Source organism: Rhinolophus sinicus, linkage group LG06 (assembly GCF_036562045.2).
Source record: "Rhinolophus sinicus isolate RSC01 linkage group LG06, ASM3656204v1, whole genome shotgun sequence".
NCBI lineage: Eukaryota > Metazoa > Chordata > Mammalia > Chiroptera > Rhinolophidae > Rhinolophus > Rhinolophus sinicus.
Genome location: NC_133756.1, coordinates 160,570,914 through 160,594,478, shown reverse-complemented (window position 1 = coordinate 160,594,478; position 23,565 = coordinate 160,570,914). Strand labels below are relative to the sequence as shown.

Genomic DNA, 23,565 nt, shown 5'->3' with positions numbered 1-23,565 from the left:
GAGCACGGGGGTAGATGTAAGTTCTGGTGATGTCCTATTCAGCCCCTTGAGTTTTACAGAGAGCACAACAGTTCAATTTATTGATTTGTTACAAATATATATGAATTTTTAAAAAGAGGATCACGCAAGGATCAATGATGATTGTGTGCCATTAACCAAAGATTATAATTAATCCATTCTGTGGACTTGAAAAGTTAGCCTCCTCAAAAAAGTAAACTGACTTTCCTAATCCTGGCCAGCCACAGGAGAAACTGAAATGAGTGGGAGGGTGGTAACTATTTTCACTTTTCTCTTCCTGTTTTTTCAGAGCCTGGTAAAGCAAGTCAGAATTTCCAATCTTTTCCAATTCCCATATGATTCCATAATTTAGAACGAATTCAGAGAAAATAAAGTCTTTTTCCATCTGGAGAAGGCTCCACCGCCTGCGACGGAGCATCCTCATTCTGGGATGAGGAACCGGCCGGGGGGTGGAGGGTGCTCCAGCCCCAGCCTCCACCGTCATCCCGCACGAACGCCGCCTAGGGCTTGAACTTGGGGACAATACCCCCCTGAGGAGTCACATGACAGTTAATTAGTGGATTTAGCCCACGGCTGGTCCCTTGCAGGAGGTCCTAGGGAGACGGCGGGCGGCGGGGGGTGCGGCGACGAGACACGGCGAGTTCTAAGCGGCCCCTGGGGGTTCCGGACCTTTTCAGACAACAGGCGTCAGGTTGCAGAGACTGGGCTTCAGTTGATATACCCCTGGGCGCCTTATGCTTAACCCATTGCCACCGAGGGCCGGCAGTGTGATGCACCTTAAACTGGTGTTTGAGTCGGAGGCGAGATGCCCTCGGCCCGGCCCGCCCGCGATAGCCGACGCGGTACGGAGCTTCTGTTGCCCCTCGCGTGCAGCAGGATCCGCGGAGCCCAGTGACCAAAGCACCGCCAGGTGAAGAAGTCCAGACCATTCCCTTTTCCCTCCGCTGCATCTAAATTAGGGTAGATGGGAAATTTAAAAAGTACTTCTGCGGCGACAATCACCAAAAGACACCTTTTAGCGATTAGGAAACTGTGAAATTCAGTCACTCGGCCGAAGGCGGAGCAGGCACGGGCCTTTGCCTGAGCAGGGCTGGCGGCAGCAGCCCAGCAGTCGTAGGTTTGCTCCAGACCCGGCCCGGGTGACATCACCAAACTCCTCTGATTGGCGGGAGGGGGCCCCGAAATCCCCTAAAAACATTGTGAGTAATCGCCGGGTCCGCCCTCCAGGCGGGGCCCAGACCCAGAAGCAAGCCAAGCCTCCCGGCCAGCGGCCTCCGGACCGAGAAGCTTCTCGGTCTCTGGCACGGCGCGCACTTGCTGCCGTTCTCCGGCAGCAGCGTGCACGCTGCCTCTCCGTCCTTGGCGCAGCGCCCAGTGGTTCCCGGCCCCACGAGGGGCCGCGGCGGCGGCGGCGGCGGCGGCGAGGCGCGCAGGCGCGGCTGCTTCCCGGCAGTGACGCGGCGGCGGGCGCGCGCGTCGCATTTCCGCCTCTGGCGAATGGCTTGGCTGTAACGCGCGCCGCGGGCCCAGCTGCGACCCCGGCCCCGCCCCCGGGACCCCGGCCATGGACGGTGAGGGCGTCCTCTGCCCCCGGGGGATGGCCGCACTGGGGCCGCGGGGACCGCGCCGAGAGCCTCCGCGCTACCTTCCGCCCCTTCCTGCGCGGACGGGCGCTGCGCAGGGAGCGGCCGGCCGGATGGTGGCGCGGGGCGGGGCAGGCGTAGAGGGGTCTGACTCATTTTCCCCTCTGGGTGGAGGGGCCCTTGACTCAGTATTTTCCTTGGGTGGAAAGGGGGAGCTTTGATTCAGTTTCCTCCTCGGGGCACAGGGGGACAGTTCTGACTTAGTTTCCTTGTTAGGGGAGAATGTATCTGACTCAGTTTCTCCCAGTAAGGGGAGACCTCCATCCCCAGTGTTCGCTCAGGAAACAGGTGTTTCTGGCTCCTTTACTCCCACCCCTTAGTTTCGCCCGCAGCTTCCAGGGAGCAGGCTCTGACTCAGTTTCCCTGGGAGGCTCTCCTTGGTGAGGATGGGAAGTGGGCTTGTGCTGACCCTTGTCTCCCTCCCCTTTCAGACCTGTACCCCCTCATCTTCCCCTCAGGTAAGTGGACCATCTTTCCTCAGTGTCTCTGGAGGAGCTCCCCAGGGTTGGGGCAGTGGGAGCAGCTGCCTGATGGGGGTTGGCCCACGTGTCCCGTGTCTCCCTGCAGAGCCAGCCCAGGCCTCTGGCCCCTATGTGGAGATCATCGAGCAGCCCAAACAGCGGGGCATGCGCTTCCGTTACAAATGCGAGGGTCGCTCAGCAGGCAGTATTCCAGGCGAGAGGAGCACTGATACCACCAAGACCCACCCCACCATCAAGGTCAGCACCGGCTGCCTGGCATGGAGTCAGTGGGGTGGGACCGTGAAACCCCAGCAGGCTTACCCCCTGCAATCTGTGTCTGGGAGTTGGGTTTGGAATTCCTGAGCCTCTAGGGTGCTCTCTGTACTTTGGACAGATCAATGGCTACACGGGGCCAGGGACAGTTCGCATCTCACTGGTCACCAAGGACCCCCCTCACCGGCCTCACCCTCACGAGCTCGTGGGGAAAGACTGCCGGGATGGCTTCTATGAGGCTGAGCTCTGCCCGGACCGCTGCATCCACAGGTGAACACCCCACAGGCGGGCAGGACATGGAGGGTGAAGTGGGAGGACAGGAGGCTGTGCAGTTGTGTCGCTGTTACAGTGTTACTTCTTTCTGGACACAGCAGAATTCGCACTGCTTACTCGCAAACAGATTTCCTTTGTCTTGAAATTATCTGTGCGTCTACTCTCTCAAGCAGACATGAACTTGGTGGGATGAGAATGGGTCTCTGTTTACTTCTAAGCTCCCTAACCCCTGTGGCTGGAAGGGCAAGTCCCTTAGTGTCACATTCCACGTAGTGAGAAAGAAAATCACTGAGCCAACAGTTTCTCCTGTAGCTTACGTACAGGAGACTGTAAATAAACATAAATAAGTAAACAAGATACTGTTCAAGCGTAACAATTTCGATGATGAAAATAAAGCGGTAATAGATTGGAAGAACGGCCTGGGCTGGGGCAGGCCGGAGAGCTGGTCCCATTAATTTGAACTGGAAGGTCGGGAAGGCCTCTGTCGGGAAAGACTTGAACAGTGAGAAAGAACAGAGAAGCACGAGAGAACATTCCAAGCAGAATAAACAAATGTAAAGGCCTTGAAGTAAAAGTTTGGAAAACAGAAAGAAGCCCTTGTGCCTGAGAGTAGGGAGCCACAGGGACTTGGCTAGTGTCAGGTCACAGGGTAGAAGGCCGTGTCACTCAGAGTCAGGATTGGGTTTCATTGCAGCACAGTGAGGGGGTTAAGCACAGAGATGATCTGGTCACAGGGTGGGCAGATCATCAGAGGAAGGGGCAAGGCAGGAGGGCCCACGCTCTGCTGGAGACAGTGTGATTGATGCTTGGGGGGGACTCAGCTTCCAGAACCTGGGGATCCAGTGTGTAAAGAAGCGGGACCTGGAGCAGGCCATCAGTCAGCGCATCCAGACCAACAACAACCCCTTCCAAGGTGAGGGCTGAGGGGGCGAAGGAGCACCCACCCTGTCACCCTTCCGAGGCCACCTTCCCTGCGTCTCTCCCTCATTGGCCGAGACTCAAGATGGAATCTTGCTGCCTATTCAGTACACATTCCTATTTTCCCATTGGGGAAACCGAGACCCAGAGAGGGGACATGACATCCAGGGTCATACAGATCAGTGATGGGTCTAGAACCTTCTCTTCCTCCTCTAGGACTCCTGTTTCACACACCCTCAAACATCCCTGCCAGCCCAGAGCTCCTTGCCCCGCCTGCCCCCTGCCCTGGCTCTCCTGACCGTCATTTTTCTGGCAGTTCCCATAGAAGAGCAGCGCGGGGACTACGATTTGAATGCTGTTCGGCTCTGCTTCCAGGTGACAGTGCGGGACCCATCAGGCAGGCCCCTCCGCCTGTCACCTGTCCTCTCTCATCCCATCTTTGACAACCGTGAGTGGCCAGGGAGTACAGAAGGGGAGAGGGATGGGCCTGTGAGGAGAAGTTGGTTGCGTGAGTGTGGCCTGCGAGAGGTGCTCTGGCTTTGTTCAGTCATCTCGCGTGTTCGGCTCTGCTGGCTTGGGGGACAAGGCAAAGAAGACCCAGAGCTGCCCTTGTGGCGTAGCTTCCAGGCTGGCAGGGAGTCACACGGGAGACAGACATTTCCAATATGTGGTGAGAGATGATGTGCCCAGAACTGTACTAATGACTGCAGGAAATACACTCCCAGGAACAAGACAACGTTAAAGAATAATAATTCAGTGATGATAGCTCACAGATGAATTGGGCTGACATTGATTAACTGCAGTCTTTAGTTAATGAATGAATGTAAAAGGGCTCTAGAGCCCTCACAACAGGAAACCAGAATGAACCAGAGGTCAGGAGGGAAGGGTTCATTGCCAAGGTATGATAAACAGGGCTTTGAAGACTGCTTGGGTTAGGTGGAGAAAGGAGGTGTGGTCAGACTGGTTTCCCCTGGACTTGAAGCTCCGTGAGGGGAGAAATGTTTAGGTTTTGTGGGTTGCCATATTCTCCATGCCTAGAACAGTGCTGGGCACGTAGTAGAGGCTAGTAGATAAATAGCTGATGAATTGGTTGTGGTGAGGAGCCAGTGGGAATGGTTGAACCTTGGCTGTGGAGGTCCGGTCCACACACTCTGGACAAACTTGACTCGGGGGTGGATCAGGAGGTTGCATCTCCTGCAGGCCAGTCCTGGAGACCTCTGGTGGTTCAGGGCTTCCTTCCTTGTTCCTGTATCCTCAGGCGCCCCCAACACAGCAGAGCTAAAGATCTGCCGAGTGAACCGAAATTCCGGGAGCTGCCTCGGCGGAGATGAGATCTTCCTGCTGTGTGACAAGGTGCAAAAAGGTACATTCCAGGAAGCAGGAGGCGAGGAATAAGGCTGAGCAGAGATGACGAGAGTCTGGGGACTGGCTTTAAGCACTCCCCCCAACACTTTGGGGGTAGCAGGGTGCGGTACCTGGAGATAAGTATCAGCAGTGGGGAAGGGGCAGAGTGAGTTGTTCAGCGGGTGAGTTGAGCAAGCTGGTCCACACTGCCCCCCCCATCTCCTGCAGAGGACATTGAGGTGTATTTCACGGGACCAGGCTGGGAGGCCCGAGGCTCCTTTTCGCAAGCCGATGTACACCGACAAGTGGCCATTGTGTTCCGGACACCTCCCTATGCGGACCCCAGCCTGCAGGCCCCTGTGCGCGTCTCAATGCAGCTGCGGAGGCCTTCGGATCGGGAGCTCAGTGAACCCATGGAATTCCAGTACTTGCCAGACACAGGTATGTGGCTGGGAAGGGTAACTCCAGCCAAGGAGCGAGGCCAGGGCTGGGTGTTGAGTGTCAAAAGCTGGAGCTGGGTGGGGATTTACACAGTAATCAGATTCTCTCTCTTGTCTCAATAATAATACCTAAAACTTACTGAGCTCTTATTACACAACTTGTCTCTATTAGTTCCTGATTTTTATTCTCTCATGAACCTTTGAGGTAGGAGATGTTATCTAACTTGCCTGAGGTCACATAGCTAGTGAGTCGCAGAGTCAGCATTTGAACCAGGCTGTCTGGCTCCAGGGTCCTGTTGCTACGCTGTGTGTCTCTTGTCACTACCACATAGCCAGGGTTCGGTCGAGGGTTTTGGCCATCTGACCGCAGTAGGAACAGCCAGAATAACCCTCTAGCCAAAGCCCGTCATCTAGCCTGAGAGAGTTTCCTACCCTAGGAGCAGTCTAATAGAATCTGGAAGGCAACCCCCAAAATAGCCGTCAATTCATTCCACAAATAATTATTGAGTGCCCACTTGGTGCCAGGGCCTGTGCCAGGTATTGTGAATACAAAGATGAATAAGACTTGTTCCCTGCCCTTCAGAACCTCAGTCACATGAGGAAGACAGACATACACAACAGATCCTTAAGTCACAGAGTAACATGTGAAACGAAGGGAGGTGTGTGCCAGCTGCCATGGGAGCTAGAGACGGCTGCACAGGGGAGGTGGCATTAAGTTGGAGGCCAAAGAAGCACGTTCCCCAGGCAGGTAGACCAGCAGCTCCTGGAAGGGCAGGGATGTTGGAGAGTGCACGGCGTATTTGGGGGCAGCTTTGTGGTGGCAGGTGACGTTGGGCCGCGTGCAGGCCCAGGCAGGAGGGCCTCGAATGTTAGGCTTGAGGCCTTCATCCGGGATTTCATCCTGAAGGCAGTGGGCAGCCACTGAAGGTTTATAAGCAGAGACGTGACATGAGCAGATCGGGAAGCGCACTCTGGCGGCAATGAGTAGAGGATCTGAGAGGGAGAGACTGGAGGAGAGAGGCCATGCTGGAAGATGTCACAGCAGACCAGGAAGGGGAGAAGCGTGACCCTCACGAAGGGAATGGCAGAGACAGACGACCTCATCTACCACTGTCCTCCGGTTACCCTTCAGCCTTTGTGTGACATCACGCTCAGTCCCACCTCAGCGCCTGTGTTCTAGCTGTTGCCTCTGCTTGAAATGCTTGGCCCCCAGATCGTCACGTGACAGGCTGACACCAGCACCTCCCTGGCGACCTGTGAACTAGACTCCCGTCCAGTATTGTTGCATCATCCTGTGTCTCTTCCTCGGTGCTTTTGTCACTTGTTGTGTTCCTGTCTTTCTGTCAATAGGAGGTCGAGTTAACTCTTGGGAGCAGGAACCTTGTCTGCTTATTCAGGGCCATCTGGGCATGGTTAGGATGGAGCCTGGCATACGGCAGGTGCTCGGGGAATATGTGCTGAGTTGGTGAAAGGTGAGAGGGCGAGGCAGTGTTGATGATCCCAAGGCTTCGCGCTTCGGTGACAAGGCAGACAAGGTCTCCGAGGGAACACAGACCGGAGGGAGACAGGAGGTTTTTGAGGCGAGATGATGAGGCTTGGTTTGGACTGATGGTGTTGGGTACTTCGGAGTTACCCAAGCGGTAGTTAGAAAACCAGTTCTGAAAGCTCCAGACGGAACTATCAAACCATCAGAGATAAGAATAAGAGCCTCATCGGAGGTTTTAAGCAAGCCAGTTGTGGCTCAACTGCCCCAGAGGGCAAAGAGGTCATTTCGAGGCCTAGATTGAGGCTGCAGATGAGTTAGGATGTGAGCAGTGAAAGTAAGAGAATGAGCTGGATACGGGCCCCACGAGGGCTCCTGTCACCCTGAGCGTGGCCCCTTTGCTTGGAGGCACTCATGTGGCCTTCTGAGGGGCAGGTTCAGCCAACAGAGGCCTTCTCAGAAAGCCGTGGGATTCGTAGAATTATTGACTGTCACACAGCTCTTCTCATCGGCTGGGAAGGATGGGAGAAAGGCTCTTAGGAAAGCTTGCCCATCACCTTCCTCCTGAGGGTCCTTTGAGAGCTTAGGGGTCCAGCCAAGAAGAGCAAGACCCACTTCTCCCTGTTGCTTTCCCAGATGATCGTCACCGGATTGAGGAGAAGCGTAAAAGAACATATGAGACCTTCAAGAGCATCATGAAAAAGAGTCCTTTCAATGGTGAGCTGGGCAATGGGGAGAATTAGAGAAGGTGGTGGGTAGGGGAGGGTAGACCCTGCGGACTGAGAATTGACCGAGCCTCGCCCCACAGGACCCACCGATCCCCGGCCTCCTCCCCGGCGCATTGCGGTGCCTTCCCGCAGCTCAGCTGCCATCCCCAAGCCAGGTAAGGATTTCCTGTTGTCCCCCTGGAACTATAGGCTCAAATGTTCAGCCTGTGGCTTACACACCTGGGAGAGAGACGAGCTGGCAGCCTCACCAGCGGGTGTCTGAAGCCTACAGTCTGGAGTATACGTCTCAGGGCCTGAGGCCCAATTACCCATGCCAGAGCCATCTGGGGAGCAGAAAAGATGTAGATTCCTGGGCCCCATTACAGACCTATGGAATCAGAAAGTGTGGAAGTGTGGCCCAGGAACTAGCATTTCCTGGGGACACTAATGCCCACTGAAGTCTGAGAATCACTATGGCAGTTTCACCCCACAGCGGATACCTAGGGCTACAGAGCTAAAAAGCTGTCTCTGCCCTCAGCTCTCAGTTGAATTAAGGAAACAAACAAACAAATCACCTCTAAAGTAGCAAAATGTATGTGCTGGTGTGTGACAGAGTGCCCTGGTTCAGGCCACACTACTGGGTGCTCCTTGGGCCCATGTCCTCTTGGGGCTTGATGTTTCAGGGGTAAGATTTGGTTTTACCAGTTGGGAGCCTGGGAGAGGTTTCTGGGCTGTAGTAGACAGGGAGGGCTTCAAGGAGGTGAGGCTAGAACTGGACCCTATAGGCTAGGTCTGGTTGGTTAAAAGGAGGGGGCTAGACTCCATACAGAGGGATTGATCCTGAGCTCTGCTCACGGGGGCTGGGTACAGAGGATGGGTGGGTGTCTGAGGCTTTCTCTGACCCCTGCCTCTCTCTCTCCTACAGCTCCCCAGCCCTATCCCTTTACGCCATCCCTCAGCACCATCAACTTTGAGGAGTTTTCCCCCATGGTCTTTTCTTCTGGGCAGATCCCAAGCCAGAACTCGGCCTTGGCGCCTGCCCCAGTCCTGGCACAGGCACCAGCCCCTGCCTCAGCCATGGCATCAGCTCTGGTTCAGGCCCCAACCCCTGTCCCAGTCCTAGCCCCCGGCCTGACTCAGGCTGTGGCTCCGCCTGCTCCCAAGCCCTCCCACGCTGGGGAAGGGACACTGACAGAGGCCCTGCTGCAGCTCCAGTTTGATGCCGATGAAGACCTAGGGGCCCTGCTTGGCAATAACACCGACCCAGCCGTGTTCACGGACCTGGCATCCGTCGACAACTCTGAGTTTCAGCAGATGCTGAACCAGGGAGTATCTATGACCTCCCACACAGCAGAGCCCATGCTGATGGAGTACCCTGAGGCCATAACACGCTTGGTGACAGGGTCCCAGAGGCCCCCTGACCCAGCTCCTGCTCCCCTTGGGGCCTCTGGGCTCCCCAACGGCCTCCTCTCAGGAGATGAAGACTTCTCCTCCATCGCAGACATGGACTTCTCAGCCCTTCTGAGTCAGATCAGCTCCTAAGGCGGTGGTGACACCTACCCTACCCAGAGCACTGGGTTGCAGGGGATTGAGGCCCTCCCAAAGCAAGCACTTATGGATTCTGGGGGGGTTCTTTGGGTAATGTCTTCATGGTGAGGGGGTTGCATTTTATTCTTTTATTGGCAATATCTATCTCTCTCTTTTTGGAGGTGCTTAAGCAGAAGCATTAACTTCTCTGGAAAGCGGGGAGCTGGGAGGACTCAAACTCTTCCTTGCCCTAGCCTGATGTTTAGCTCCCTTCTTGCTATAGGGTATTCTAGGGGCCTTCATCCCCACCCTCCAGCTTCTAGTACTCTTCTAGAGAGAGGGACAGGCTGGAGCTGTGGCCTTACAGGCCTCAAAGCCTTACTACCAAGTGTCTTCCACAAATCATGGATTCATTTACACTTGAGCCAAAATAATGCCCCTGTTACCAGTCCTGTGGTGCTGGTGTTGCCCTTGTGCCTAACACCAGAGTTTGAGGGACCAGCCCAGGGCAGGACTTCCTGCCCTGCAGTTGTCTCTGCCAGCTCTTTCGTTACTCAGCTGTGGTTGAGAACTGGTGGGATAGTAATTGGCCCTCTCCAGGGTCCAGGGAGATTCGATCTGATTCTTCTCAGTTCCCCCTTTCCTCAAGTGCCTTAATAGGAGGGTGAGTTGTTTGGAGAGTGGGGGGGAGGGCAGGCTGGCATCTCTCCAGTCAGGAGGCTCCGTTTTTACTAAAAAATCAAAGAAGTTGGATTCTTGCTCTTTCTACTCTGAACTAATAAATTTGTTGCCAAGCTGGCCAGAGATTTGCCTTCTTTCATGTCTTTGCTGGGCTTGTCAGGCTGGATTCAGAGCCTGGATTAGTGATTCAGAGTTGGATGAGTAGTTACACTGTCTTCTGAGTTTCCTCTGAGGGTACCTTTGAAAACCCTCAGTTACCGTCCAGTGGATGGTAAGCTAAGGTGGGGGGGGGGGCGAAAGGGGGTGTCCAGCATCGTGAAAGCCCAGTAGGGCCCATTGGCTATAAGAGCTTCAGGTCTTAGATCAACAGAGGGGGGTGCATCTCGCAGAGGGTCTAGCCAGCATTTGTGAGCAGGGTAAGACAGATGATGTTGGAAAGTTTCGATTGGACCAGGCTGTAAAAGATCGAGAATGCTGCACTAAGAGTTTGGACCTCATCTTTTGGGTGGTCAAGGGAGAGACTGCATCTGTTGAGGGAGGGGAGGTGCCGGGTAAAAGTGTATGGTTTGATATCCTGTTCTGCTAGAACCTAAGAAATCTTAAATTGGCAGCCCCGGAAGCCTAAACAAAGCGAGAAGGGCTAGAGCAGAGGTACTTCTGGCTTGGCCTGACGCACGCGCAGTAAAGCCGGGTCGGCGTAAGTCATGGGCTAGCTAGGCCCTGCCTTTTCGAGTGCGCATGCGCACAGTATTCAGCGAGAAGGGAACCGGATAACGCGTTTCGGGAAAACCCCTGCCCTGACGCCGATGGCGTCTACATTCCGGGCTTCGCACTGTTGCGGAAGGGTGACGGCAGGCGCAAGCGGGTTATTAGTGGGACGTGTTGCAAAAGCTAGCGAGTCCCCTGGGAACACAGTGGGCACTGGGTGCAGATTCCGATGGAAGGTAGCTACAGGGGAACATGTCAGCGGGCGGCGGAATGTTGGGGAACCGAAAAGCGTCTCTATCGTCGAGCTCGCTCCAGCCTCTTGGTCAGAGGGCGGGGGATGGGGCGGAGCCTGAGGCAGGGTGGGCTACTCAGGGACCAGGACCAGCTGCACTTCTGCGTGAGGGGCGGAACCCGATCGTGGTGGCCAGGTCAGGACCAGGGCAAACCTGCCAGGCAGCGCCTGGGGAGGCGGAGCTTGATGGAGCCGCAGCTCTGTGGGCGCCAGGGCAAGCGCGAGGAGGGCCATGGCCGGGTGAGAAGGCTCCTAAGCCGAGGAAGTGAATGGCGGAGGTGCCTATAAAGTGGCCAGCCTAAGAAGGATCCTCCTGCCCAGGCCGGCTTCCCTTTTCTTGGCTTAACCAGTGTCCTGCAGTGACCCCCGGGAGCCCTCTAATGGTCCTTCCCACACTCCCTGAGTGACCTTGTCTCCAGCCTAGACCTCCCCTGCGCGCCAGCCCACTGGACAGCTCATACTGACCCTCCCTCAGGCCTTTCAAATGCACCCTGTCCCAAATGACCAGAGCCACCCCCAGCCTGCCCTCCTCATCTCAGCCATGGCCCTGCCGTCATCAAGGAACTCCAGCCAGCGGCCACCACTGTGGACGCTGCTTCTCCTGGAGTCTGCTCTCTCACCAGGTCCTGGCAAGTCTGCCCAGTTCTCCCCATCTCTGCCAGTATCACCTAGTTTTAAGTCACCACTACCTCCCAGTAGGGTGCTGCTACAGCCTCCTTTGTGGCCTTGCCTTACCTGCAGCCAAAGGGCTCTGACACCCAAATCTCACCTCATCACTCTCCCTTTGAACATCTGTCAATGATACGACCTTCCAGTTTTCTGTAGGCACACACCCAGAGCGACCAGAGCCTTCCACACTGCCCAGTGAGGGCTGTCACTATAATCTGCACCAGGTAAAAGCTGGGACAGTGTTGGGAACTGCTAGTCCAGGATCCTTAGTGCACGCCTCACAGCCCTTTCTGATTCAGTTCCAGCCTCTTTGACCCTGGGTCCCTGCACGTGCTTTGACTTCAGTCCAGTAGCCCCCAGATTGGTCCTACCCGGAATACCTTTGACTTCTGTGCCTGGTAAACTTATATTCAACCTTCAAAACCCAGCCCTCACATTACCTCCTCCAGGAAGCCTGATCCCTGAATGCTGTTTCTCAAAGCCCAATCCATCCTGCCAAAGCCTAAGTTAATGGATGGACCCAGTGTCTGGGTCTCAGCAGGATGAGTCTCAGCCAGCCTGGGAAGGGGCTGGACTAGGCATGTGATGCTGGGCAAGTCAGTCCCCTGTCTGGGCCTCAGATCCAGAAAACTAGTTTATACAAAATCCAAGTTTAGACCTGACAGCACTCATGCGAATGGGCCCAGCCTGGTGAGGAACCAGAGGTCATGGGCTGGTGAGGAGAAGGGGGTGAAGGGCCGATTTCTTCTGGGACATGGAAATACCTCCCAGGCAATTGAGGCACAGACACTACCACCTCTGGAATTGGGCCCTGGAAGATCTGGCCCTGTGGTTGAGGGAGTACCAGGCTTGGGGGCTCAGTGATGACAGAGAGGAGAGGGGGGGCCTGCACTGGGAGACAGGGCCTTATAAGGTGAAAAGGCCATCATAGGGAGTATGGCAGACTCTCCTTGACCCCTAAGCTCCATCCTTCCCTGCAGGGTCCACGCTCTGCCCCTGATTTCAGCCTCTCAGGTTTAGTTCCAGGGCAGGAGCCTGGCTGGGCCCAGCTTGAACAACCAAGCAAAACAGGTGTGGGATGTGGCCACCTGCTTCCCAACAAACCAAATAAATGTTTGTGGGAGAGAGGCCAAGGGGTGGCCCAGCCCTCAGTGAGTGCCAGCTCAACCTGAGCCAATGTCCCCAAGGCCCGCCCTTCTAACTGGTCCTGGGAGCTTGGCTGGTTGGGGCCTCTAGAGGCAAAACCCCTTCCCGTCATGTCATGAACACCAAACAGACACAAATAGCAGTGGCTTTTTTACTCCCTGAAGTCCCCTTTTTTCACAGAATATTTACAAAACAGGAATGGGGTAGGGGCAAATTCGCCACCAAATAATGGGCCAGGGAGTGGGGACAGTGCTAAAATGCGCTTCTGCGCAGGAAGAGTTCCTGAGGAGGGAGGGCCCAGGGCCCAGTGTGGCCCCTGGTGCCCTGAGGACCTGGACAGTTCCAAGCAGGTCCATAGCCAGGCTCAGGCCAGGTCAGTGGTGGGGGCACCTAGCTGCTTGGAGGCCAGAAGCAGGCGGGTGGCTGCGCTCTCAGACTCTGCCTGCAGCCGCCGGTTGTTATGCCGCAGGCTCCGCACCTCCTCCTCCAGGGCTGCCTTGTCTGCCTTCTCCTGGGGGTTGAGGGGAGGAGGCAGGAGTCAGAGTGGACAGCACCTTTCCTGGGGCAGCCCTGTGAGTCCCCGCCAATCCTCCGCCCACCCCCATCACCTTCTGCAGGTCCTCCTGCAGCTTCCTGAGCATGGACTCCAGATGAGAGACCTTCTCGGACAGGCTCCCGGGTTCTGGCCTGAGGACATGGGGGTCAGGACTCAGTGAACTCAAACAGAGGGCAGCGCCATGGTTGGCTCCCAGACCCATCTGAATGAGAGGGGCCCAACCCCAGTCTTCTCAGGCTTATGTGAATGTGAAAGCAGAACCCCAGGACAATGCTTAAGTCCAGTGGATGGGCAAACGGTGGTCACACAGGCATGGTGAAGGGGCCAGATCAGGGCAGGGAGCCTTACTCAGCATCAGACTTTGGGGTTCCCTTGGCATCTCCACTCTCTGGGATGGGCTGTCCTGTGGGTCAGAGGGGCCATTTGAACAGGTTGGTAAAGGGAATAAGAGCCCTGTCTTGGCTCCTCCCCATAATGCCCTGGTGGCCTCACCCTCCCGGGACAGCGACTCCAGAATGGTGTTGCAAGTGGAGGCAATCTCCGAGATGGACTGCCACTCTTCTTCCAGCGTCTCACTGCTCGCCTCTGACATGACTGGGCACAAGGAGGCGGGCTCAGCCAGGGAAGCCCAAGCCAGCCTCCCCTCCGCCCACCTCCGATACTCCACCTTGCACCACACTCACTTTTGCTGATGGAGTTCCGAAGAGACAAGGTTCGTGGCAGGAAGGAGGCCCTCAGCTCCGGGGCCGGGTCACCATTGTCCTCCCCAGCACTGGGACTGCCTGGCCCATCCTGAGGGACAGAAATGGATATGAATGCAGTGAACCCACCATCACCACTGTGCTCCCCCTGCGTGTTGGGCTCCAGAGCCTTGTTTCTACTCACCTGGGTGAGGGATGACTCCTTGCCAGCACTAGGTGCTGGAGGCTTGGCTGTCGTGGCCAGAAGGAGGTCCGGGGTAGTGTTGGGCAGGACTGGCGCCTCATCTGACAAGGAGCTGGGGAGAGCAGGGACAGCTCAGCATTAGCAGCTGCACCCATGGCCCTTGCTTTCAGAGGCCTGCCTGCCCGGCCGCACTCGGCTGAGAGGGATGGCCGAGAGGGTGCACCTGCGGGATGACGGCGAGTTCTGGCTGTGCAGGAACTCAGTCCTCTCCTCGGCCAGGTCTCCGGGCCCTGGAGGACCGCTGCCATCATTCAGGCACACATGCAGTAGCTGCTTCGTGGTGGGCATTAGCGCCACCGGAGGGGCGTCATCTTGCACTGGCTCTGGGGCCCCCCGCCGGCTGGGCTCCTGCAGAGACAGCCTGTACAGCTCCGAAAAGCTCCTGGGGGGAGGGGAGGAGAGGAAGGGACAGCTTCACGTAGGAACAGCCCGCCCCAGCATCCTGCATCACCAATCCTACTCACAGTTGTGTCTGAGGCTCACTTGCAGGAGGAGAGCTCTCCAAACTCCCTAACAATGAAAAATGTTTGCCTGGCTACGGGCCATTTTTCCAGACCTAAGTTCAAGTTGCAGGACTGCCCCTGCATGACCTGGGCAAATCACTCTGAGCATCCATTTCTCCATCTATGAAATGGGGATAACACTACTGACCTCTTATCTTGCTGTGAGGATTTAAATAACAACACCAGTAAACCACGTAGTACAGAGATCCAAAAACTACGGCCTGGGGACCAAATCCAGCCCCTGCCTTTTTCTTTTCTTTTAGATGTGCCTGTTTTTGTACGAATGCAAGCTAAGAATGGTTTTTACATTTTTAAATAGTTAAATCAAGAGACCATGACACGTGAAAACATACAAAATTCAAATTTCAGTGTCTGTAAATAAAGTTTTAGTAGAAAGCAGACACACTCCTTTACTAATTGGCATCATTTTTCTACCCATGAGGAAAGTGCGGCTCTGAGAGATTAAGAGACATGGAATTCTCTCAGGAAAGAAAGTCCTTCATCTGGAATTCTTGAGAGAATGCTAATGGTGACACAGGAGGCATTAGCTGCCATGTCCTCCCACCTCCCCGGGTCCGGCGCCAGGGCCCTGACCTGCGAGGCCGGCCGCTCTCGTCTGGGGGCAGGACGGTGACGCAGACCTTGGGCGCCAAGCGCAGCAGCTGAGCCGCGGCCTCAGGACCAAGGCTGGGCAGCGTCTGGCCACACACGCGCAGCAGGCGCGCCCCAGGCCGCAAGCCCGCGGTTTCAGCAAACGTGAAGCGCTCCACGTGCGTGATGAAACCCTCGGCGTCCACTTCGAAGCCCAGGCGGCCTTGGCCGTCGCGAGGCAGCGCCAGCTCACGGGTCTCACAGCCGCGGCTCACCAGCTGGAGCGGGGAGGAGCGTGAACAGGGCTGACAGGGGTGGAGCCGTCCCAGATCCTACCCTGGGGCCCCCATCCCTGGCCATACAAACCTTCCCACACCCCCTGAAGACAGCATTAGCAACCCACCCCGCAGATAAGGACCGGGGGCTGAGACGAGAGCCACCTGCCAAAGGACCCAGCTTTGCCAAGTTCCCAGGCTGGGTCCGAGGCTCCCCTCTACTTTCCCTTTTCGCAGGAGAGGCAGCTGGAGCCAAAGGTTCCAAAGCAGGCTCAGCCCCCGACGCGTGGAGGGACGTGGGCAGCGAGTGCCCTTGTACCCTGCCCTTGCTCCCGGGTCTCACCTGCAGGCGAGCCACGACTTCGCCTACGGCTTGCCCAGGGGGGCCGTCGAACCGCAGGGTGATCGCATCCCCGCGGCCGTGATACAGGTCGAGCTGCTGCTCCGAGAAGGTCCAGGCCAGCACGTCACGACAGGCGCAGTTAAAGACTACGCGGCCGTCGCGCGGCGCCACCAGCACCAGCGCCTCGGCTGAGATGCCCAGCAGGCAGGGCACCTCGGCGCTGTCTGGGCTGCCCGCCTGGGCTCCGGCCGCGCCCCGTGCCCCAGGCGCCGCGCGCACTCCCCACACCAGCGCGCCCGCCGCCTGCAGCTCGGCACCCGCGCCCCGAGGGGGCGCTCGCCGCCTCCCGCCCAGGGAGGGCAGGCCGAAGCGCGAAGCTGAGTCCAGCGACGTGGTGGTCACCTCGTTGGTGGCCAGGTCCTGCAGGTACTGCTGGCGAGTGCGCGTGGCCATGGTGTGGAACTGGCGCGCGTGGCCTGCCGCCTGCTCGCCATTGAGCGCCTTCGCCAGCAGGAAGGCTCGGAAGTCGGCGTTGGCCGCGAAAGGGCCTCCGCCTGGGGGCAGAGCGGGTCCAAAGGCTGGGGTGTCCTGGGTGCGGCTTACGGCCACCCTGCAGCGAGGAAGACGGTCGTCAGGGGCAACAGGGAGGGTCCAGGAAGCCATGCCTGTGGCCGGACTGGAACGAATGGGTTGCCCACCTGTAGGAGGTGTGTGGAGTGCAGGGCAGGTGAGCCCGCACCACCAGGAACACGTGCTGGAAGTGCGAGCGGATGGTCGTGGGACAGAAGGGCTTGCTGCCTGGTTCCTGGAACACGATGGTCACAATGTTGTTGCCGATGTGGCGTTTCCGCAGGAGCTGGGGGTGAGATGGTGGAGGATGTGAGTGGAACCTGTCTCTTCCCCAAGTCCCTCCTCAGTCAAGCAACGTAGAGCCTGGACACCCGTGGCTTCACCACCTGCCCCTGATGAAGGCCTGGGGTGTTTGTCTTTGGGAGCAGGGCACCAGCAGGGAGGGTTATTGTGGGTCAACAGAGCTCAGGCCAAGGCTCAAATACTCAAGTACTGCCATCCCCACAGCACCCATCCATGGTTCCCCAGAAGCCCCTGGCCATCCCCCACCCCATCCCAATCCCCTCACACCTGCTGCTGGTTATTGGGGGTATAAGGCAGCATTGTGGACACGTGGAACATGATCTCGTGGTCCTGGTACACGGTGTAGAGGGAGTGCATGCCCGTGGAATCCGCTGTGGCCAGGGAGATGGGAATACAGAGGGAGAGAAAGGGAAATCTGCATGGCCTGAACCTCCCATCCCTGCCCGCAGTCTGGAGCCTCTGTGCCCCCAACCAGCAGGTGGACAACCCCTTCATGCCACCAACCAATGTGCAGGCCATAAAGTCCTCAGCCTTGGCTGCTCCCCAGGCTCCAGACTCCAGCCTGGGGTCAAGATGGCGGGGGGGGGGCAGAGGGGGGAGGTGGGTGTTGAGATAGAATGAAGACAGAAATGAGAAATGGCCTGCTAAGAGGGTGGTGGGGCAGATGTCCTAGGAGAGGACAAATGTTGGCCCACGCACCAGCATGTGTGAAACAGCGATAGGATGGAAGGCAGGCTGGAGGTGCTCAATAGAAATCCGTTTCCAGGGGCCCTGGGGCCCTTCCAACCAGGAGGCAGGGGCACTCCCAGGAGGCTGAGCTGGTAGAATATGTGTGTTTGATGGAGGGGGTGGTGCCCCCAAACCTTCTTGGTCCCAGCTCAGGCAATAGGGCATCAGGGCCTTGGGGAGAGTCCCAGCCCCTCCTCCCAGCTTAGCCTTTGCAGTGCCTGACCCGTCCTCAGTCTACCCAAAGAACTCTCGGCAGCTAGCCCAAGCCGCAGGACAATATGGGACAGAGACGTGACAAGACAGTTGGTTCTCACCAGGGCAGCCTGTTCCTCAGCAAGGGTCTTCCCCCACCCCCACCCCCAGCTCCCTGGGCCTCACTTTTGGTGTCCAGCTGGGCCCGGTAGCTCTCAAAGCCTTTGAGCCGCACCACGTCACCCAGCAGTCTGAGGAACTGCATGAAGGCTGGTCCTGCCTCCTGGTTGTTGTACATCTCCTCCTCCGAGCCCTGGCCTGCCCGGCAGTACAGGATGCCCACCTTGCGCTGGAAGCTCAGCTGGGGGGGAGGGGAGGGCGGGGTGGTGGAGGGAGAACAGGCAGAAGGCACAGGCCTCAGTCCCTCTCAGCCCCACCCCCACCAGGCCTTAGGGAATGGATGGGACACTGGCCTGGGGGCGGGGCTGCCTTGATGCCTGGCCCTGAGCACTACCCCCTCTAAGCGACCTCTGTGTCCTCGCCTATCAAGTGGGTTTGGTCTGTCCTACTCCCAGTGCTGAGGAGGGTAGAGGAGGTCACAAGTAGGATGGGACAGGGAGGGGGTTGGTTGTGTGACCATAGAGGAGGTGATTCACGGAAAGGGCCCTGCACACGACGCACTAGATCCCGATTAATGTTCACATTGTCATCCTTATCTCAAGGCTAGCCTGTCCTCCCCTCCCTCGAACCCCAGGCACAGCCACCCCAGCCCCTGGAGGCCTTGAGCCCCACACCACATCCACTCTGTGCTCCTGGCTTGTTTCCATCTGGGGTTATACAGCTCCAGGCACTGTGACCCCACGCAGACAAGCCTATTCCCCTCCAGCTCTGGCCTCCTTTCTTCATACTAAGCCTTTCTACACCCAGTCCCCACTTTAATTTCATCCCCCCTAACCCTTATAGTCCCACTTCCACCCCAGCTCCGAAACCCCAACTCCTTCCCAAATCCCTTGGGATCTTCTTAAAGTGCAGGCTCATTTAGTAGGTCTGGGGTGGGGCCCAAGATTCTGCATTTCTAACAAGCTCTCTGGTGATGTGGATATACTGCTGGTCTAGACCTCATTTTGAGAGGCAAGCTTTCAGATGACCTCTGATACCCTCTCTCTGAAAAGCCAGCTCCCCTGGGGTCACAGTCCAGTTCAGGATCAGGGTCAGGGCTAGGTATTGGGAGCTGAGCAGGCTGGGTTCAGACCAAGTCCAGCTGTAGGGCTGGGGCACCTCGGCCACCACTCACCACTTGCTCGTCCAGCGTGAGCAGTGTGCGTGGCACCTTTGGTGATGCTGAGCCCAGGCGCAGGCAGGTTGGGCTCAGCCGCGGCGCCACATGCTCCAGAAGTTTCCTTGGCGACAGGCCCCGCGGGGGCCCTGGCGGCAGTGCATCCTCTGAGATGGTGCCACGGAGGGTCCGGAGCTGAGGAGGGGATGTAGGGGCACTCAGGTTCCATACAGGTTGTTGAGGAGGCAATCCGCGGTCTGATCCCATTACCCCGGCCCACCTGCGTGGTCCGCACGATGAAACGGTAGCTATGCAGAGTGCCTCCGCCACTGCCCTCCTTCTCTTCCCGCCGCAGGCTCACTGCCACTGGGCCCAGCACCTCGTCCAGTCCGAAGAAGTTCTGGTGTTCTGGGGGAACCGGGCAGAGGATGACTGGCCCCGCTCTCCGCAGTCCCACCTCACTGGATCATGCCTATCACTACTGTCCAGACTAAGCCCCATCATCACCTAACACAGACCCTAGATTAAGTTCCACCCCTACGAAGCCCCACCCACATGCTACCAAGCCACGTGCCTGCTCCTAGCCTCTAGGCCCTATGCCCCGCCCCCTCTGCGTCCCCTCCCGTATCACACCTTGCCTCAGACCCCGGGGTCCAATGCCTGCCTGCGCCCATGCCTAGACCTTGCCATGACCCGGCCCATATTCTCCAGGACGTCTGGGGCCCTCCCTTCTAGACACTGATGAGACCAAGGTTCCCTGTGCAGGAGTTTTCAGGCCTCAGTTTTCACCTTACAGAAACATAGATAGGAAATCTCTCCCCGGCACAGAGAAGTATGAGGGTGAATTAGATGGAGGCAGAGGGGCGTGCCTGGTTGTGGGTGGACGCTGGGGTTGACCTTTAGGTGGTTAAAGTTGGGTCCAGCAGGGCAGCCTTGGCCCAGAGGCAGAGCCTAACCCTTCATATAGCCAGGGACTTGATGAGGAAAGGACAGCTCATGAGCCCTACTGTGTGCACTACAGGTAACAGGGACCTCTGCCCCTTTCCAGTAGCCCTCCCCTCACCTTTGTTGTAGAAGTACTTGCGGTAGTAGCCAGCGCCCAGGTCTGCATGCTCCAGGCTATAGGCTGAGGTTCGGTTCTGTGGCTCCTCCAGGATGGACACGGCCGCGTTGGGCAGTGCAGGGGGCACAGGTGGGGCTGCCAGTCCACCTAGGCCCAGCTCACCCTCACCCCCAAGCTCACTCACAAAGCCAGGTGCCTCAAGCAGCAGGTCCGAGCTGGCAGTCTGGTCCTCAGCCAAGGGCAGGGTCCCAGAGCTGGCCTCTGCGTGGCCCCCTGTCCCCCGAGGCCTTGGAGCCCAGTCAAACAACAGGCTCTGCACGTCATAGTGGGCAAACCAGCGGGGCTCAGGCACTGGTGGGAAGGTGGGCTCTGGCTCCTCAGCTGGCAGCCCCAGCAGTGCCAGTGGGTCAGTGAAGAGTCGAGTGGGGACTGCAGCAGGACGGCTAGCCTCCTCATGGCTATGGGCACGAGCGCGAGGGCTGGATGGTGTGGAGGGCCGGGTCTCGCCTGCATCACTACCGCTGCGCAGGAGTGGGCCCCGGGTTGGCCTCGGCTCGAAAGTGTGTGGTGTCAGTGGGGGCCGTGCTGGCTGGCGCAGCTTGCGGGCGAAGAGGTCATCAGTGGGCGCAGGGGCCGTGCCCCGCCGAGGGCTCCCAGCGCCACCGGCCCACATGTGCGTGCAGCAGACCTGGCTCTCCGGGGGCCCGGCCACATTGGCGGGCACGGTGTTGGGTGCTTGGTACCCAGCCGGCTGGCCGGTTTCTGCCCTGAGGGAGGAGTGGGCTGCTCAGAGGGGTCTGGGGAGAAAACAGGAACCCAGGCCCCCAGCCTGGTCCTCCACCACACGGGTTGGCTTCCGGCCCTCTCCGAGACCATCAAAGCCGCTTCCGCTTTCCTGGCCACTTCCTCGTCTGCCTCAGGCTAAGGTTTCCAGCCCCCTCCTCCAGCTTAGCACTGGGCAGGGCCAGAGGCTGGGTTGTCGGGGCCTTGGCCTGGAGGATCTTAGAGCCTGGGCAGCCCTGGGGCTGCCAGTGTCCCCAGCTTCCCACTCACACACCTTAGCTTTGACATGGGCCCTGACTGAGGGTCCCCACCAAGGCCTGGTCCAACCGAACAGATGATTTGTCTCGGTTGAGACGGGAAACCCCTGGGGCCACTGGTGTCTGAGTCCTGCTCACTTGACAAAGGGAGGACGTCCTGTCCCCAGAGACCTTCCTCCCTGCCCCTCCTACTTCCTCTGGGATCCCTGAAGAGCTGAGCACCCAGAGGCCTGGTCTCAATGTCCTGGCCCTCACGGCCTCAAAACCTCAAGGACACAAGCGCTCCCAGGGGGCACTGGCAGTGCAGCAGGAATGGCAAGAGGACTTCCTTTCGCACAGGAAGTGGCCTCAACTCTGGGCTCAGTCCCCTGCCCAGCCCCACATCCTGAGGAAGGTGGTGGGGTCACACCAGCTCAGTCATGGGACCCAAGTCACCCTGGTCTGAAGGACAGGCCCTGGCTCACCCTCTTGCAGGCTACTGTGGCCATGCCTGGGGCAGGGGAGGGAGTCACAAAGACTGGGCCCCTTTGCTGGAACCAGGACCCTTGGGGACCTCTGCCTACCTGGCCTTACTGATGCTGACAGTGAGGTCTGAACCCCATGTGACAGACGGTCAAACTGAGGTCCAGATAAGGGGATGCCTGAAGCAATCCCATGTCAGAGCTAGGGTTTGAACCTGGAGCTGTCAATCTCCAGGGCCCCAACAGTGCTGCACCTGCCCACTCCTTCCTTATGTGTGTAGGTATGGGGCAGATGGGGGTTGGGCTGAGGTTCAAGATCTCACACTGTAAGACTGAGACACCAAGGCCCCAGGGACCTGCTAAGTGCGGAAATGTGTCGGGGCCAGGGGAAGGTACAAAGGGGGGTGTGAGAACGTGAGGGGGAGCCACCCCTGGTGAACCCAGGATGGAGTTGGCTGCTGGGGCAGGGATGTGGGTCCCTCCACTGGGGTGCAGGCACATGTTGGTGGGTCTTTGTGCATAATCTAGTGACATTATGTGGGGCTAGGAAGAGGTGGGGGCAGAGGCTCCATGAACCTCTTGGCTAAAGTGCCAGAAACAAGCAAGCTTAGGCCTCCAAAGCTCAGAGTGCCTCCTCCCTTGTTTCTCCTAGGACAAGCTCTGACACTAACCCTGAGCCTTTGTTCTCTCATCTCTAAAATGGGGTTAACCATTCCTGTTCCCTCTCAACACTGCTGGGATGTTGAATGGAGGGTGAAGGCAGTGAAGCTGGCCATGTGTTAAGTGTACAGTGGAAGATGTGGCCCTGGCTCCATGTGCCAAGCTCTTGGGCCTGTGCTATGGTGTGTGGTGGGGGTGAGAGGGGACATGAGGGGTCTGTACAGGCCCCTTCTCCGTGTGGGCTGAGCTCCATGTGTTCCGCACAGCCAATGGGCTGCTCTTGCTCTGGCCCTGCCTTGGGGGTGTTCTTGGGCTCTGCCCCCCACCCAGCAGCTTCACACAGGGTCCATTGAGGGCTGGACATTCCTCCAGGCCTGTGTCACTGGGGGGGAAGGGGATTGGCCCCGCCCCCACAGATCCGGAAGGCCTGGCCGCCCCAGGAGGAGGCGCTGGACGCTTCCCAGCACATCTGGAGGTCATGACCCCATTTCTGCTGCCAGGGGGTGCAACAGATGTTTCCTCCCAGGCCAGGCCCAGGACTGGGGGCGGTGTGCAAAGGTTGGGGAGGAGGAGGCCGCCCAGGGGGAGGGGGAGCCCCAAAACAGGGGGAATCCCGCACACAGCCGGCAGCAGGAGTAGTCGCCAGCGCCACCGAGAAGAGTCGGGCGCCGCCGCATCCACTCATTCGCACATCGGCCGGGTCGGGCCGTCACACAGAGGACAGAGTGGGGGCCGCTGGCCGGAGGCAGGGAACTGGACATGCTGACTCGGGACTGGAGCTAGACTGGAGGGAGGTTGGTAGGGTACAGACGGCGAAAGCAGCGAAGACCCCCCCCTTCCCACATACACACCACCCGGGCCCACGCCAGGCCACGTTCTCCCGTCCGGTCCGACCGCGGTCACTCCGTTCCCCCGCGCCCGCCGGTACCTCTGGGGCTCCCGCCGGGCGGCCGCCTCCTCCGCTGGGGTCCCGCTGCCGGCTCTCCCGCTACCGCTCCCGGAGCGGGCTCCGCCTGGGGGCGGGGCTAGCCGTGGGCGGGGCCACAGAGGCGGGGGCGGGGCCGGCCCCGGAGCTTGTTGCGGCGGGAAGCGCCCCGGGCGGGGACTCGACGCCTGGCTAGCCGGTCGTCAGCCGGCATGCAGTCAGATCACAGGGCCAGAGCCAGGCCCAGCCCAGCGAGCTGTCGGGCCTCCAGCCCTCGTCTGAGAACCGGGGACAAGTGTACCTGCCCTCCAGACCAACTGGGAGGGCTACAGCAGGCCACCTAGTGTCCAGCTTCTGTGGGCACGCAACAGGTGCTCAGAAACTGTGACTATTTCTGAGCACTTGCTAAGCACTGGGCCCTGCTCTACTCATGCTCTCATTCATTCTTAAAACACCTTAGACAGGTGTCATCTTTATAGCTGGAAAAATTGAGTTCAGAGAAAAGCTTTTGGCCAAGGTCAAGGCTGATAATTGCAGGAGCCAGCCACTG

At 58.2% G+C, this 23,565-nt stretch overlaps 2 protein-coding genes across 4 annotated transcripts; one reads left to right on the top strand and one right to left on the bottom strand.

Annotated features, from left to right (window-relative positions):
* Positions 1 to 1,260: 1,260 nt before the first annotated feature.
* RELA (RELA proto-oncogene, NF-kB subunit) lies at positions 1,261 to 9,891 on the top strand. The gene is made up of 11 exons (XM_019737767.2): positions 1,261 to 1,589; positions 2,093 to 2,119; positions 2,229 to 2,380; positions 2,517 to 2,665; positions 3,490 to 3,581; positions 3,903 to 4,034; positions 4,845 to 4,949; positions 5,159 to 5,371; positions 7,490 to 7,570; positions 7,662 to 7,736; positions 8,486 to 9,891. Exons 1-11 carry the CDS (start codon positions 1,583 to 1,585, stop codon positions 9,100 to 9,102), a joined length of 1,650 nt encoding a protein of 549 aa, XP_019593326.1. The 5' UTR covers positions 1,261 to 1,582; the 3' UTR covers positions 9,103 to 9,891.
* A 2,829-nt stretch (positions 9,892 to 12,720) lies between these two features.
* SIPA1 (signal-induced proliferation-associated 1) lies at positions 12,721 to 23,123 on the bottom strand. 3 transcript variants are annotated; one of them, XM_019737871.2, is made up of 16 exons: positions 23,019 to 23,123; positions 19,930 to 20,696; positions 19,147 to 19,274; positions 18,885 to 19,061; positions 17,777 to 17,951; positions 16,937 to 17,040; positions 16,495 to 16,652; positions 15,797 to 16,406; positions 15,182 to 15,456; positions 14,248 to 14,466; positions 14,025 to 14,136; positions 13,823 to 13,931; positions 13,632 to 13,733; positions 13,488 to 13,542; positions 13,192 to 13,270; positions 12,721 to 13,094 (listed from the first exon to the last, which is right to left on the bottom strand). In XM_019737871.2, the coding sequence occupies exons 2-16, from the start codon at positions 20,600 to 20,602 to the stop codon at positions 12,948 to 12,950; spliced, it is 3,123 nt and encodes a 1,040-aa protein (XP_019593430.2). In that variant the 5' UTR covers positions 20,603 to 20,696; positions 23,019 to 23,123; the 3' UTR covers positions 12,721 to 12,947. The 3 variants fall into 3 exon arrangements, with proteins under 3 accessions (XP_019593430.2, XP_019593431.2, XP_019593429.2); XM_019737872.2 differs by having other exon boundaries at positions 22,938 to 23,089; XM_019737870.2 differs by having other exon boundaries at positions 22,942 to 23,077.
* Positions 23,124 to 23,565: the final 442 nt, after the last annotated feature.

Bases quoted from the DNA above. Each gene is read 5' to 3' on its own strand.
- SIPA1 (XM_019737871.2), bottom strand. From the start codon at position 20,602: ATGTGGGCCGGTGGCGCTGGGAGCCCTCGGCGGGGCACGGCCCCTGCG. The intron at 13,932-14,024 runs GTGAGTAGAAAC...TCTGTCCCTCAG, and splicing joins AGGAGTCATCCCTCACCCAG to GATGGGCCAGGCAGTCCCAG. The intron at 13,271-13,487 runs GTAAGGCTCCCT...CCATGTCCTCAG, and splicing joins ACCCCAAAGTCTGATGCTGA to GCCAGAACCCGGGAGCCTGT.
- RELA (XM_019737767.2), top strand. The intron at 2,120-2,228 runs GTAAGTGGACCA...GTCTCCCTGCAG, and splicing joins CCCCCTCATCTTCCCCTCAG to AGCCAGCCCAGGCCTCTGGC. The intron at 7,737-8,485 runs GTAAGGATTTCC...TCTCTCCTACAG, and splicing joins AGCTGCCATCCCCAAGCCAG to CTCCCCAGCCCTATCCCTTT.